The sequence below is a fragment of the Centropristis striata genome, chromosome 1, assembly GCF_030273125.1.
Source record: "Centropristis striata isolate RG_2023a ecotype Rhode Island chromosome 1, C.striata_1.0, whole genome shotgun sequence".
NCBI classification, from domain to species: Eukaryota; Metazoa; Chordata; class Actinopteri; order Perciformes; family Serranidae; genus Centropristis; species Centropristis striata.
Window position 1 is genome coordinate 27,981,233 of NC_081517.1, and position 15,814 is coordinate 27,997,046.

The 15,814-nt window shown below is 39.3% G+C and overlaps 1 protein-coding gene across 2 annotated transcripts; it reads left to right on the top strand.

Annotated features, from left to right (window-relative positions):
- The first annotated feature begins 294 nt into the window (after window positions 1-294).
- Window positions 295-15,105, top strand: vwa10.2 (von Willebrand factor A domain containing 10, tandem duplicate 2). 2 transcript variants are annotated; one of them, XM_059337182.1, is made up of 18 exons: window positions 295-453; window positions 1,054-1,453; window positions 1,685-1,886; window positions 2,505-2,590; window positions 2,675-2,768; window positions 3,971-4,099; window positions 4,196-4,382; window positions 5,016-5,185; window positions 5,418-5,530; window positions 6,687-6,803; window positions 6,952-7,161; window positions 7,247-7,382; window positions 7,488-7,640; window positions 7,823-7,915; window positions 8,166-8,275; window positions 9,078-9,242; window positions 9,584-9,907; window positions 13,673-15,105. In XM_059337182.1, the coding sequence occupies exons 2-18, from the start codon at window positions 1,253-1,255 to the stop codon at window positions 14,111-14,113; spliced, it is 2,931 nt and encodes a 976-aa protein (XP_059193165.1). In that variant the 5' UTR covers window positions 295-453; window positions 1,054-1,252; the 3' UTR covers window positions 14,114-15,105. The 2 variants fall into 2 exon arrangements, with proteins under 2 accessions (XP_059193165.1, XP_059193156.1); XM_059337173.1 differs by having other exon boundaries at window positions 334-453; window positions 974-1,453.
- The last annotated feature ends 709 nt before the right edge of the window (window positions 15,106-15,814 follow it).

Below are 15,814 nucleotides of genomic sequence, written 5' to 3' on the forward strand. Positions count from 1 at the left end.
TCCCCATGCTTCCAGTCTTTATGCTAAGCTAGGCTAAACATGCCCTGACTCCAGCTCAGAAACTAATGCAGAGACATGTTAAACTAGTTATTTACTGGAACCAAATTGCTCATAGAGTACTAAATGTTTAGCTACGTGACAGAGGGATCCATCCCTCACACATGCCTCATGCATGCATTAATGAAAAAGCATGCAGGGTATGTGGGAGTTCTTTTGTGAAACCATTCTTCAGCTCAATTGCTCAAGACGGACCTAACTATAAGAGGAAGGAATGAGGGCACACACTCACTGTCTCTCAGCACACACGCTCGCACACACACATTCAGATAACACAGGAAACACACAGGTCTACACACAATATAATCTGCCTGAGTGTAAACATAAAATACTGACATAGGAAGAGTGAAGCGGTGCCAGTATCTGACTGGCTGCTAAAGAGCAGAGTCCACACAGGTAAGAGTGTGTAAAATTTATTTAAATTGTTAATTGTGAATTTTATCTTAAAATTGAATTGATTATTGCACAATCCTTTCTCTAGTAATATTGATTTTTTTTTTTTTAAATAAAATGTTAGTCTTTTAAATTACGTCAAACATTGATTTAAAAATATTAACATAGTAAGAGATGCTTTTAAAGACATTTTTTTTTAACTGTAAAAAAGTAAGAATACAGTACATTAAATAAAATGAGCAAGACATGAGATACTTTTTCTCTTAATTTTTTTGGATTACATAGAAATTGAGAAAATATTTTCATCTGTGACTGAACAATATTTACCATGTCCATTACAGCCCTGAAACTAAACTGAATTTAAAATCCTACAACAGGAGCACATTCTTTCATAAATGCTCGTGTAGCACTAATGATATCTATTTTCTGTTAGTACTGTATTTGTTGTAAAGAAAAATAAAGCCAGCTTATTTTTTCTCCCTCCTGCTCTGTGTATTGGTTTGTTTTTCTCTGTTTTCCTCAGGTGTTTTCACTTGCCACTTGTTGCCTCGTTACACCTGGTGTCCTGCCAGTAACCTCTTTGTGACTTAACTTGTTTTTCAGTTTGTAACAACCCGTTGTGGAATTACTGCACAGTGGGACAGATAGACTACCTGCTTCCATTCAGTTTTGGTTTTTTTTGTGTGTGAGCAACAGCAACACCAAATCAAAACGTGACAACGGAGAGTTGAACACGGACAGAAAGAAAAGAGTTCGGACAGTATCCACCTAAAATTCATCATCCTCCTGTTCATCCTCCATCATGGCTGCAAGACAGACAGGCATGTTGCTGTTGGCAGTGATCCTCTCCCTGATAGGCCTCATTCACAGCTTCCAGCCACTCTTCTCGTTTGATGGGAACTCCACCACTCACCGTGAAATTACAGAAAGGGCGGTCCTCAGGAAGACAGCTGAGGTCTGCAGAGACATTGCGGCCTCTGAGGGACGGGACTTCAGCCTGACTGTGAGTTAAAAAGCCCTGATGAAGCAGATAAACTCCATATCTGTGTTCTATATCTATTATATGTTTTAAAACAAGAACAAGTGATATTTTTTCAATTAAGATATTGACCTCTATTATTGCTACAGATACTATTTAGTCCTTTAATAACTGTATGATGCTGGAACATAAGACGCTGAATAATATAGATTTTTGAAACATGCAGTCAGTTATTCGCCATGTCTTTGTCTTCAGATTGATGACAGCCTGTCAGCTGACAAGGTCCAAAGGGCCTGTTCCTCTTCAGGTAGCTCTATCCTCTCTACTGTCATGTTCCAAACGTCCATCGCCAACATGTACTTCAGCAACGCGAAAGTGGACGTGGTCTTTGCGCTGAGTGAGGAGCACCACTTTGATGATGAGACCTTCCAGGGAGGACGGGATGTCATCACACAAGGTGCACACAAAACACAACACATCCAAATAACTATATATATATATATATATATACACACAAAAGCCACAACCCCGATTCCAAAACAGTTGGGATGCTGTGTGAAACGCAAATAAAAACAGAATTCTTTCATTTCAAATAATCTCAAATGTATATATTTACAAGAACAAAATTGTTTCAGTTTGAATATTTAATATTTATCTTTTAGTTGAATATATATTGCAAAGGATTAGCAAATTATGAGATTCTTTTTTTTGGGATCACATTTCTTTTTTTACATTTGGTTAAAGATGAGCAAGTGGCAACGTACTGTTACTGTTCCATGATTTTGGTCATATCTTTTAGGAATAGTAACGTTCAGTGGTGCTGAATTAGGAAATCTACACTAAATACACAAACTGCACAAAACAATTTAGCCAGCTGGTGGGGAGAATATATTGTGCTGCAATAGTTTGAAAATGTGTAGCTTCTATACATGTGAATCGTCTGATAATAAATATCCTCTGCTCAGTGCCAGGGGTAGCAAAAGTCAGTGTGTAGTACAGTATAATTTCCCATTTTGCAGTGCAAAGTGAAGCTTCTGTTTGCACCTAACTCTGTTTTCTATTCTGTTGCTTGCAGGTGTGTCTGCTGTGAAGGCCAGTGTGAAGCTGGAGAACTTTGTCGCAGGGAGGTGGACTCTTGGACGAGTCTGTCACACCCTACAGGTGGGATTTATCATACTTTCACTGGTGTCATTATGGATTAAAAGAAAAGCAATAATGTAAATATTTCATTTTCTGTACATTAAGGATTTCTACAGCCACAGTAACTGGGTGGAGCTGGGGAATAAAGCTCCTTACAGCACTCTGATCATACCAGACCAACCTCTTGAGAACCTGGCAGGTAGGATAATGCCATCTATGGTTAGAGTGCGTGCTTTCAGCAGCAGCTCTTGTCCTGCTGCATGGTCACACTGCCTTTATACACTTGACTGAAAAATCACACTGGGCACATTGTCAGTTTATCTGTCATCTGTCAGTTAACAAACATCCACCCTGCCATGGCATGCATGTGTACACATATAAATCCATACCTGAAAACAAGTACAATGTGACTCAATACTCAGCACTGACCTACAGCCTAGTAACCACACAGAACATGCTTTGTTTTTTCAAACTAAACTACCTCACATTTTTGGTTCATATTCAACATTCTAGAGGCATTTCTTAATTTTAAACCTAACTTATCACCGATACCCATAACCCACTGTTTACCTGTAGCCTAATATAACAAGGGGAAACTTACACCTGTAATAATAGAATAGATACCCATTAGTTAAAATACAGTTTAAGCCCTTTGTGAGATCTTCAATTGTTACCTGCTCATTCCAAATCTTTGATAATGGACGTGGCACAGAAAAGAGGACTCAAATGCACGACTAAGATCTGATTCCAATAATCAAAAGGCATTTATTCAAAAGTGAGGTCGGTACACAGGCAGGGAGTCAAACAGGCAGAGGTATCCAAAAACCACAAGCAAAAAGGCAGAATCCAAAGACGAGCAAGGTATCAAAAAACAACAGCAAGACTCTGACTGTGAAGAATGCTGATAAGTGAACTATCAAGAACAATGAACTGGCAACAAGACACAAAGGGGGTTATGTACAGGCCTAATGGGGAGTGATGGGAAACAGGTGTGGGAGATACAATCAGGGATCACAGACGAGGAGGGGGCGTGGCAGACAAGAACCTGAAACTGAGACAGGGTTGAGTGATCAAAATAAAACAGGAAAGACAAGACATGGGACATAAAGGAAAATAAAATATTAAACAGACAGTGAAATTATAAAAATTTTCACATCTAATTACCTAGCACCACCTACATAATTAATTGATGCTTACTGTGGTGGTACACCATTAGTACAAAAGGTTACACTCCTGAGTAATTATATTGTACATTGTGGACTACAATCAGAAGTGTTAATTACATATTTCTCTGTAGTTTTAAGGAACGTAATGTGTAAAACAATGTGCTTGTAAAATTTATATATTTTATTAAGAAATAACCATGCCAGGTTTAAACTTTTTTTGTTGCATTTCCTGCAGATCTTAGTACTCCAACCTGCAGAAACTGTACAGGAGGAAACTGTGACAACAATCTTCTGCCTGACCTGCTGCAGCAGGGGCTTCTCACATCAGGCTACTTCAACATCTTCTCCTCCGCAAAACCTGCAGGTTACTTTCAGGAACCATCTCCATTTTTGTTGTGTTCTACTTTAAGTATTTAGCGAACAGATGTCGGTAACATAAACATATTCTCTCTGCTTTAAGGGAAATGCAGCCACGGTGGCGCATTCGACCGGACAAGCAGGCAGGACCCAGTTGGGGGCATCAGTAAAGACGACGTTGGGTCCAGTCATGGTTCACTTCACCACAAAGCAGCTGATCTGGCTGTGAATGCCACAATTGAGCTACTGGAAGACGTCAGAGTAGCTGTCGGAGACAAGAACTTCCTACGGTAGGAGCCACTCACACTTGAGCCACTGCCACTGTTGGGTGAATGTAGGGTGGATGGAGACCCCCCACAAAATATGCAAACAAATATACAGTCATGGAAAAAATATTAGACCACTGTTTTCTTCAATTTCTTGTTTATTTTAATGCCTGGTACAACTAAAGGTACATTTGTTTGGACAAATATAATGATCACAACAAAAATAGCGAGATAGAGTTTAATTTAAGAGCTGATATCTAGAAATTTTCCATGGTTTTCTTGGTAATAAAATCGTTATCAAGAAAACCATGGAAAATGTCTAGGTATCACCTCTTATATTAAACTTTTATGAGCTATTTTTGTTGTTTATCATTATATTTGTCCAAACAAATGTACCTTTAGTTGTACCAGACATTAAAATGAAGAACAAGAAACTGAAGAAAACAAGGATGGTCTAATATTTTTTCCACGACCGTAGATTAGCTTTACCCAGGACAGCTGGATGTCTTTGTGGATGATTTTGTTGCAAATCATAAAAACATGCCTAATCTAAAAACTTTATGCACAAGGTCAAATAATCTTTGATCACTCCCAGATGAAGTACCCATGATCAGCTCGAAATGGTAATTATGTTTTGTCTCTGCAATGTTCCTGCAGATTGATGGGCCTCTCCCAATCCACTGTGCTGTGTTTTGTCATCGACACCACTGGCAGTATGAGTGATGACATAGCCGAGGCTAAGCGAGTTTCCTTTGAAATCATTGACAGTAAGAGGGGAACCCAGCAGGAGCCCTCTGCCTACATATTGGTACCTTTCAATGACCCAGGTACAGACATGTTTGTAGTTTATGAGAGAAGACTGTTAATGTTTGGGTAGAATTCAGTAGCATCAGCTATACCTGTCACATCTTACAATTAAACTATGTGTAGTGCCACTGTGACAATTAGGAAAAAGTTTTTCTACTGTTGTATACGTCCTGTGTCTACTTTGGCAACAGTTGTCATAGTAAAATGTATGATAAAGTGAGTAAGTTTTAACTGTTTATATTCTGTTTCCAGGTTTTGGTCCTCTGATTTTGACAACCAATGCAGACGTCTTCAAAGACAACATCAACAAGCTGTCTGCAAGTGGAGGAGGAGACATCCCAGAGTTGTGCTTGTCTGGACTGCAGGTGTTGACAAAAATATTTTCCTCTGTTGTTTTCTTGGCATCATTAGTATATAACAAAGTTGTGCAGACCAACAAAACAATATCATTCACTGATCAAAATGAATTATTGTCCAGCTATACTTTAATCAAGGTAAGGTAAGGTAAGGTAAAACTTTATGTCCCCAAGGGGCAATTTGGTTTACAGACAGTAGTCTGTAAAGGAAAAATACAAATACACACAAGTGTATCCAAATATTGCTCATTGCACGGCATAATGTCGTGACATCATTGCAATAGCAATAGCAGCAATAGCAGATGGGACAAAGGAGAACCTGTATTGGTGCAGCATTTAGGGAGACTAAGCCTTCGCTCTGAAGGAAACAGCTGGAACTTGACATGCAAGAGGTGAAGAGTCAAAAACAATGGTCCGAGCCTTAGTCAAGTCAAGTCAATTTTATTTATATAGCCCAAAAGCACAATTCACAGATTTGCCTCAAAGGGCTTTACAGACTGTACATGGTACGACACCCTCTGTCCTTAGACCCTCACAGCGGCCAGGGAAAAACTCATCAAAAACCCTTTTAACAGGGAAAAAGAAGAAGAAACCTCAGGGAGAGCGACAGAGGAGGGATCCATCTCCCAGGAAGGACAGACGTGCAATAGATGTCATTGCACAGGGCAGATGAACAGAGTAGAAAAGAGAAGATAGAGGTTGAAGGGAGGATAGATAGAGGGAGGGAGGATAGAGGGGAAGAGAGACGGAGAGAAGCAGCCTTGAAAATGAGCCTTTCTTTGTATATCTGCTCAAGATTTTTAAGGCAAACACCAGTTATCTTACAGCACAGCCTGACCATTTTTTCCAGTTTGTTTTTGAGATGTCCAAACTTAGGTCAAGGTATTAAAGAACTATAGGGGGGAAACTGTTGTGCTGGGACTCTTCACCCGTGAGCGTACTCCGGTTAGGGAATAAGGACACCGTTTTGACTTTTTCTTCTTTATCTTTCTTAGCAGCAGGTCAGTACACACACATTATTGAATACATGCTGATTCTAAGGACAGATTAATAGGGTGTATTTGCTGGTCACAAAGGGAATTTATAACACAAGGTTTGTTATGTTGTTTTTCGTTGACTTTAAAAATAATAATAATAATAATCTTGTCCTGTCTACAATTGACAGCTTGCCCTGACTGCTGCTCCACCCTCCTCTGAGATCTTCGTCTTCACGGATGCTCCAGCTAAAGATGCTCATCTGAAAAGCACCATCACTGCTCTCATAGAAAGCAGTAAGTCAGTGGTAAGAGGCGAGTCTTGGACATATTTACTCTACAAATGTCAGTGCAATCCATACAGAAATGATAGAATATCCTCAAAAAAGTATGGACATGTATCCAGGTCTAATATAAGATCTAAAAGCATGATTTTCTTATCTTTTTATGCTCTAGGTAAATTTCATGTTGACAGATGTCCTAGCCAGTCGACGGCGCCGCAGGTCAGGTCAGTCATCAGCTGGGTCATCACGTGCCATGAGCCAGGCAGATGCCCAGCTGTACCGTGACCTAGCCCAAGCCTCTGGAGGACAGGCCATTGAGGTCACCAAGTCAGACCTCTCTATTGCTACAAGTGTAATAGAGGATTCAACAGCCAGTGCTGTGGTAAGAAGGCTAACAAGTAAATATCCTACCAGACTGAAGATGGTACAGTACAGTATTTGTAGTTTCTTCTCCTTTTATCTTTCAGGTGACAGTGTTTCAGAGAGTGAAGAATCCTGGAAAGCCTGATAATTTTACATTCACTGTGGATGGATCACTAAGGAACATGACTCTCTACGTCACAGGAACACCATCTCTCACCTTCAGTCTGACCAGCCCCACAGGTTATTGCTAATGTCCTTTAAATGAAGTCTGATTTTCAGATGCCATCTGACTTCTACTCCTCAATCTACTAGTGAAATATCTTAACATGTTTCTCTCTGTTCCAGGTATATCTCAGAGTTCCAGTCAGTCAAGTGGTCCTCTGGCATCCTCCACCACAGCAGGAAACCTACGTCGTTCAAGCCTCAACGCTGAAAATCAAACAGGATCATGGGAAATCAGTGTTAACTCAAATGACCCCTACTCAGTCAAGGTCACAGGTCAGTAATAAGATAGAGATCACATACAGCAAGTGACAGTTAAATGAGATTTTTCAAAAGATTTTATTAAGCAGGTCTTAGTCTAGTACAATTGTCTTTGCCATTAACCTGTTTTGATCTAATGATCTGTTTTGTGTGTGTGTGTGTGTGTGTGTGTGTGTGTGTGTGTGTGAGAATATCAGGTCAAAGTTCAGTGAACTTCATTTTTAACCTTGTGGAAGCTCACGAAGGAGCCCATGGGGACTTCAGTCTGAAGGAGGGACGTCCTCTTTCAGGTCAGACACTTTCATAATTATTCTCATCTTCATTATTACAGTTTGTTCAAATGCAATATTTAGTCTTTTTATTCTTCATTGCCCTCAAGACTCATCATCTGCCTTCAAAATCGTCTTTTACAGCCCCAAAATTGTCAATATTCCAACTCATCAACACTATTGTGTCTCATGCAGAATCTCTCAATCTTCTTCAGAGCTTTCACAGTGATATTCATCTAGTTTCCCCTTTCTCCCTTGTCACAACTTCCAGGTGGTAATGCCAGCCTCTTGGTCTCTGTGACAGGAAGTGACACAGTGAAGGTCACAGAGGTCACTCTGTATGACAGCTCAGGGCCAACAGAGGTCAACGGGTCACTGCAGGCATGTCACCATCACACTTAATGAACTTAAATGACCATACCCAGTAGCTAAAGTGTATATTTAACTTAACATTTTACACTGGAATACTTTTACATTTTCTACTTTAAAGGTAACCATTGATTGAAGTTGATATAACTATACTCTCTGGCAGCTGATCCCTTATATCGTCAACACTGTAATATCCTTAAATCCATAAAGAGTTTAAGCTAAAATATATGTTTTATCAGTTTACATTACATGGCTGCCACAGAGTAATATTTCACTAGTTGTGGTATACTGTAGACCAGGGGTGGGCAACTGGAGGCCTGGGGGCCAGATACGGCCCGCACCATCACTTGAAGTAGCCCTCAGTACAACTACATGCGTTTGAGCATGAAATCTTAAAAGTGCAGTGTAAAAATGCACAAAATTACTTCTTGCAATTTATGTTGGTCTGCTGTTCTTGCACTGAAAAAACCCCCACAGTAAGTGGTTATTTTTTATTTGCTTCAAATCTTTTGTATTTCTATTTATACTGTTATACATGCATTTGAGGATGAAATATGTTAAGTTACTACACTGTAAGCAAATTTAAAATAGCAGTTTGATCATATCTGGTTAAGTGCATGGTCCTATATGTGGCCCTATGGTAGTGTTCATGAAAAATTGTGGCCCCCTCCAGCATTTAAGTTGCCCATCCCTGCTGTAGACGTTTATAATATTGTATGCAATAAATGAGATTGCAGGCAAAGAGTAATACATTTTACAAACTGTTGTCATTCTGACTATTTCACTCTCTTACCTTTATTTCTATTGTTCGCAGTCGGTAGGTAGTGGTTCCTTCCTGGTGACCTTCATTGGAGTCCCTGCAGGGGAATTTGTGGTTCGCCTGAAAGGAGAGGACAGCGGCTCCACCTCCAGGAAAACATCAACCGGCTTCCAGAGACAGGCCTCCACACAGATGAAGACCTCCAGCATCTCTGTCACTGTGAGCCCAATCACTTTTTTGAAAAAAAAAAAAAAAAAAAGTGTACTTAGAGCTGCTAGCATGCTTTGTTTTATTCTCTTCACCCTTCTTTTGTCATCGGCCATCGACAATCACTTCTTATATTGAGATATTTTTATATCATTGTTGGTTAACTGGAAACATAAACATAAACAGGACCGAGCATAAGGCCTGACCTTGTTTTTCATCATATTACTTGTAATTTCTAGCTTCTTCCGTGCGTCTTTGCACTCAAGGCTACCATTATACAGGCAAATGTCCATAATTTAATTAATAAGATATGTATAACTGTATTTCTCTTATTACTCACCTCACTTTTTCAGACCCAAGCCAACACCACCAGCATAGAGCCAGGCTCCTCCATCTCCATCCCTTTCACAGTCGCCACAACCACCAACGGAGTTGTTAACGACTCTGCAACCGGGACGTTCACAGTATCAGCCAACAATGACCGCAGCTATGATTTGACCTCACCCAGCACCATCTCCGTAGAAGCTGGCAGTGAAGGCAAAGCCAATGGTACCGTGACCTTGACAGTACCAGACAGTGCTGCTTCAGGAACAGATGTGACTCTTACTATTGCCGCAGAAAACGCTGCTGCCACTGACAGCAACTATGTTCTCCTCAGACTGTCTATAGCGGCCAAGGTAGGGGGAAAAACTCATGTACTGTCGTTTGGTGTGCAATAAAAGGGAGCAGGTGGTGGTACGGTTAAAAAAATTAGGGACTGGAGAAAAGTTTTAATGGCAAAAAGTACTGTAGGCTATATGCAACATTTTCCAACATAAATACATCACTGTTAGGTCACTTGTAATTAAGAATGTGTTGACAATATGATACATGTTAATGTTGTTACAGGGGTTACGATCAATATATTGCCTTTTTTATCACAATATATTGTTTTTTATAACTCTTCGTACACAAAAAGTTGACTTTAATGCAATCAGAAAAGTAGGATCTGTATGTATGCATGTATCACAGACCCTATAACATCCAATATCAACATTTGGTGCAATCTGTTGCAATCAGATACAAATTGTTGCATGTATAGTTGGGTCATAAACCTCAATTCCGTGACCATTCTCTGGCTAATATGTTTTGACGACTGATTTGACTTCTATACACCCTTTATAAAAAATTTAGCCCCCATGTCCCTCGCAAAAATGTCGGCATTTTTTGCTAGAGGGCCAAATCCAAAATGGCCGCCGGCATCATCTTAAAAAAGTATTTAAAAAGCATTGTTTTCATCAGAGCACCAACAGTTATGTATGAATACACTTTTTGTGGCAAATTGACCATGAGGATTGTGATTCTGACATCATTTTGAGATTTAGACATCATCTTGGCCCTGAAATCCAAGATGGCTGCCATCTGGTAGAGGAAAAATCATAATTTCTAATACACAAATTTATTTTTTAACCAGAGCACCTAGAATGATGCATGAAGATACTTTTTGTGGTAAATTGACCATAAGGATTGTGATTTTGACATAATTTTGACATTAAGACATTGTTCTGACCCCAAAACCCAAGATGGCCAACAGCTGGGAGGGGAAAAATGTAAAGTTTAGAAGAAGATTAGTCCGAATCAGAGCATTCTGCCTCACTAGACTCTAAACTCTGAGTTTTGATTCTGGGTGCTTCTTTGACTCTGGAGCACAGCACCAGACACATTTAGTTTTGTCATGGATCGGCCCTAGGCTTGATCTCAGACGTTTGGAAGCTGGAGCCACAGGTGGGGAACAAACATCAGACATAGATGAAGACTGACGTTGGCTTTCGTCAAAGTCTTCTTTTCTCTGTCTTTTGTTGGCTTGCTCCAGCTTTTTGGCGTTTGAAAATGTCAACATACATGCATTATGAACACATTGTCCAATGGGACCTTTATCCCAATCAACAGTTGTGTAGACATCTCCATACTTGTCTAGACCCTTCCATAGCAGGGCCTTTTTCTTTAGATTTGCCCACCTCTCCATTGAGATAATTGAATCAGTGTCTTTATCACAAAGCCTGCCACACAGAAGAACACATGGAATGCCTGGCATGTTTGCAATTGTCAATTCACTTTGCCGTCAGAACAGAAATGAATAAGTGAGAGTGAGAATAAAGTGAGTGATGATATGATTGTAGTGGGTGGGGTTTAAAAGAACCTTCGAGAATTTAGTCAAACAAATTACATTATAAGACGACCTTGTGAAATTGCTGTTTATTTAAAATATATAAATAAAATGTACTTTATTATTTATTGTATTAATTTATAATACAATATTATGTATTTAAAAATGAAATATTACATAAAACATTTTTAAAACGTAATTCATGAAATGACACCTTCATACATTCTATAACCATTACACATTCAGTGGCATGTTTCAGTAGCCTGGTCCTACCAAACTCTTGTACATATTTCATAATGTACAGAGAGTCCGGCCACTTTCCATTGCCAAGCGTTAACTTCCTTGAATGCGGGTACTCTGTTGAAGTTTAAAACTATTGGATCTGCCCAGAGCCACTCTGGATCTGCCATAACCAATCGCTAACATCGTTCTTATTTTAGCGAATGCTAACATCGTTCTTAGCTACTCCCCCTGTTCACTGATTGGATCTGCAAATTTTTGGCCGAAGAAAACCTGTGAATATACCACAGACACAGACAACGTACTGAAGGGGGAAATGAAAATTGAGAGGAAGTACGTAGGAGGGCAGAGCCACTCTGTACCTTGTCAGTGCTAGGGAAGTTATTCACTTGCTAGTTTGTCATGAAAAAAGTAAGCAAGTTACAACAGGTTTTGCTAGGTTTAGTGCTAGCAAGACCTCTCGTTAGCAATGTTAGCAAGTTTGTTATTAACACTCTTGTAGTTCGAAGCTAGTAATAAGTGCTCTTTGGCTTCTTTACAATGTTATTGTGATAGCTATGTTGGCTAGCTTGCTACTTAAGTTCCACGAGTGTCAGGATTGTCCAGGATTTGTAAGACATTTAGCGATAGTTGACTAGCTGTACTTTGCTCATTAGCATTCTCACTCTCACTCACTAATATCTGTCTTTCCGCTGTATGCAGTGGAGCCCGCAGTGGTTAACAGCATTTCTCTGGTTCATGTGATGGTGCATACCTTTGTATGCTACAGATGTAGTTGCAAACATACTGAATTGGTCCTTTTTCCAGCTCTCGACAACTAGCTTCTATGATCGTGAGCATACCAATTCCTCCATGGTGGGGCTTTAATATCAGAATTACAATTCTTATGGTCAATTTTACCAAAAATAGTGTCTTCATGCATTATTCTAGGTGCTCTGATTAAAAAGTAAATTTGTATATTAGAAATGATGTTCTCGCTCTACCAGATGGCAGCCATCTTGGATTTCAAAGCCAAGATGATGCCTAAATCTCAAAATGATGTCAGAATCACAATCCTCATGGTCAATTTCCCACAAAAAGTGTATTCATACATAACTGTAGGTGCTCTGGTAAAAATAATACTTTTAAAATACTTTTTCAAGATGATGCCGGCGGCCATTTTGGATTTGGCCCTCTAGCAAAAAATGCCGACATTTTTGCGAGGGACATGGGGGCTAAATTTTTTATAAAGGGTGTATAGAAGTCAAATCAGTCGTCAAAACATATTAGCCAGAGAATGGTCATGGAATTGAGGTTTATGACCCAACTAGTAAGCTATTAATTAAAGATCAACACAGTGGTTTTGAGAACCAATACAGTACTTAATATGCCAAAACTCAAATGAATCAATATTTTCTTACACTCCCATAATGCCAAAAGTAAAATGAGAGCAGAGGAGAGATGCCTGGTTCCCTATGATCCCCATGATTCTGGAATAATGACATTTCTGTTTTGGCCATTTATTTCCTTTGATTTGATGGTGTTATTGATGCTTTTTGGTGACAGTATGTTTAATGTGTTTAGGTTTGTCATTATAGTGGAGTGGCTAAGTGATATAATCGTTCAGTTTATGATACAAGCGTGAAAATTGGCATGAACACTCTCCATGGGTCACTTAACAAGAAAATTGTCCGAGACATTTGAAATTTTAAGATGGCGGCCATTTTTCAAGATGGTCGACACCTTAGTGAAGCAGTTAAGTGATATAATGGTTTATTTGGTGATACAAGCATACAAATTGGCATGAGCAGGCTCTGTTGGTCACTTGACAATAAGCCACCCACAGTTACTTGAAATTCCAAGATGGCGGCCGTTTTTCAAGATGGCCGACACCTTAGTGGAGCAGTTAAGTGATATAATGGTTTATTTGGTGATACAAGCATACAAATTGGCATGTTAAAATACCATTCAGTTAGTTTTTTACTCTGATTCCTTCTGTTTTTCTAACTGATTTTTGTTCTGCCCCATTGCTGCCTTATTTTTTCATCTCTCCCACCTCGTGTTTCTGTGTCTCCAGGTGGTAGACATCACCCGTCCAACATGCCAGGGTGCCAGTTCATCCACCAGCTGTCCGTCCTCTTCTTCGCTCTGTTCTTCCTCCCAGTGGCAGTTCATCGCTAATCTCACTGACGGCACGAATGGAACTGGCATCGAGAGCGTCACCATCCGCAAAGGCAATGGTACACTCAATACAAGCACAGTGATTGGGGCAGGGGGTGAGAACATTACAGTGGCTTCCTACAGCGCCTCCTGCTGTTCACAGGATGTCGAGCTGACTGCTGTGGACAAAGTAGGAAATGTGGGGACATGTACAGGACAAGCTAGAGCTCTTACCACAGCTGCCCCTGTGACTACAGCTGCAGTTACCACAACCAACTCCACCACCTCTGGAGGGCACACTTTGAGCATGTCACACTGTCTCTGGATCGGTGTTGCAGTTTCTCTCCTTTGGAAGTAAAAGGGATAAATGGAAATTACTCTGTGAATGTGGGATTTTAGTACATAAATCAAGGGTTCCTCGGAAAGTCTTTGATAGCTTTCATTTTTTCATCAGGTGTATTTGAATTCAATTTTCACTGCACAAAAAAAGACTAAACACAGTAAAGCTATCAGTAATAACTAGATGCCATATTAAACTTCACAAAAATATTTTTTTTTTTAAATGGGGAGTATATGTAGAGCCTTAATATATAGTCTGATTTCTTATCATGTATATCTTGGTGGGACATTTGAGAAACATGTTTGTACTAAGGGGATATTCAATGTAAAGAGAAGGAAGCAATGTTAACTAACGTCTAATATTCAGAATTATTTAAACTTCTTGGTTTACAATGGTATGTAGATTTCTTCATCTATAATTTACTTTGATGGCAATATTTTAACTCATAGCAGCCTGTCAGCATTCAGATTGCAGTGCAGTGTTAGACCTGGTCTGTCAGTAACCTCTGTGTGCTTGACAACTGCGTATCTGTTTCCAGCAACCCATTGTGGAATTTAGACTGATCACATTACCCCAACAAAAATCTGAAAATTGTTGTCCCTTACCCTTTTGCCTTCAAATTTACTTTCTTTAATTCATACACGTGTTATGATATGTAGTGATGGGCGGACTGGTTATTTCAACAAAATCAATTCATTTGAGTTAAACATGTAATTTTTCATTTTTCAATTTCTCCATGATATGTTACTACAACTACTCCTGGTACTACAAATACTTCTTGAATTACAACTCCCCCAGTAATTACAGCTGCAGCTGACACAACATCCACTGGAGGGCGCACTTTGAACCTATCACACTGTATCTGGATCAGTGGTAAAGTTTCTCTCCTTTGGATATTGAAGAAACAAATGGTAATATTTTTTTCCTTGTATGGAATTACCCTAAGTAATCTCTGAGTTGTCTTAGTAGTCTTTGTTTATAAGTAAATTATCTTTGTACTTCTTCCACTATTGACTGATTGTATGATTTTACACTTCAGTATGAAACTTTATCCACAGAAACATCCAACTGAAAACAAAAAGGCATTCAGAAAAGCATCAATAGTCTTTGATTTAAATAGTGTTCTTCTCATAATAGTTGGGTCATAAACCTCAATTCCGTGACCATTCTCTGGCTAATATGTTTTGACGACTGATTTGACTTCTATACACCCTTTATAAAAAATTTAGCCCCCATGTCCCTCGCAAAAATGTCGGCATTTTTTGCTAGAGGGCCAAATCCAAAATGGCCGCCGGCATCATCTTAAAAAAGTATTTAAAAAGCATTGTTTTCATCAGAGCACCAACAGTTATGTATGAATACACTTTTTGTGGCAAATTGACCATGAGGATTGTGATTCTGACATCATTTTGAGATTTAGACATCATCTTGGCCCTGAAATCCAAGATGGCTGCCATCTGGTAGAGGAAAAATCATAATTTCTAATACACAAATTTATTTTTTAACCAGAGCACCTAGAATGATGCATGAAGATACTTTTTGTGGTAAATTGACCATAAGGATTGTGATTTTGACATAATTTTGACATTAAGACATTGTTCTGACCCCAAAACCCAAGATGGCCAACAGCTGGGAGGGGAAAAATGTAAAGTTTAGAAGAAGATTAGTCCGAATCAGAGCATTCTGCCTCACTAGACTCTAGACTCTGAGTTTTGATTC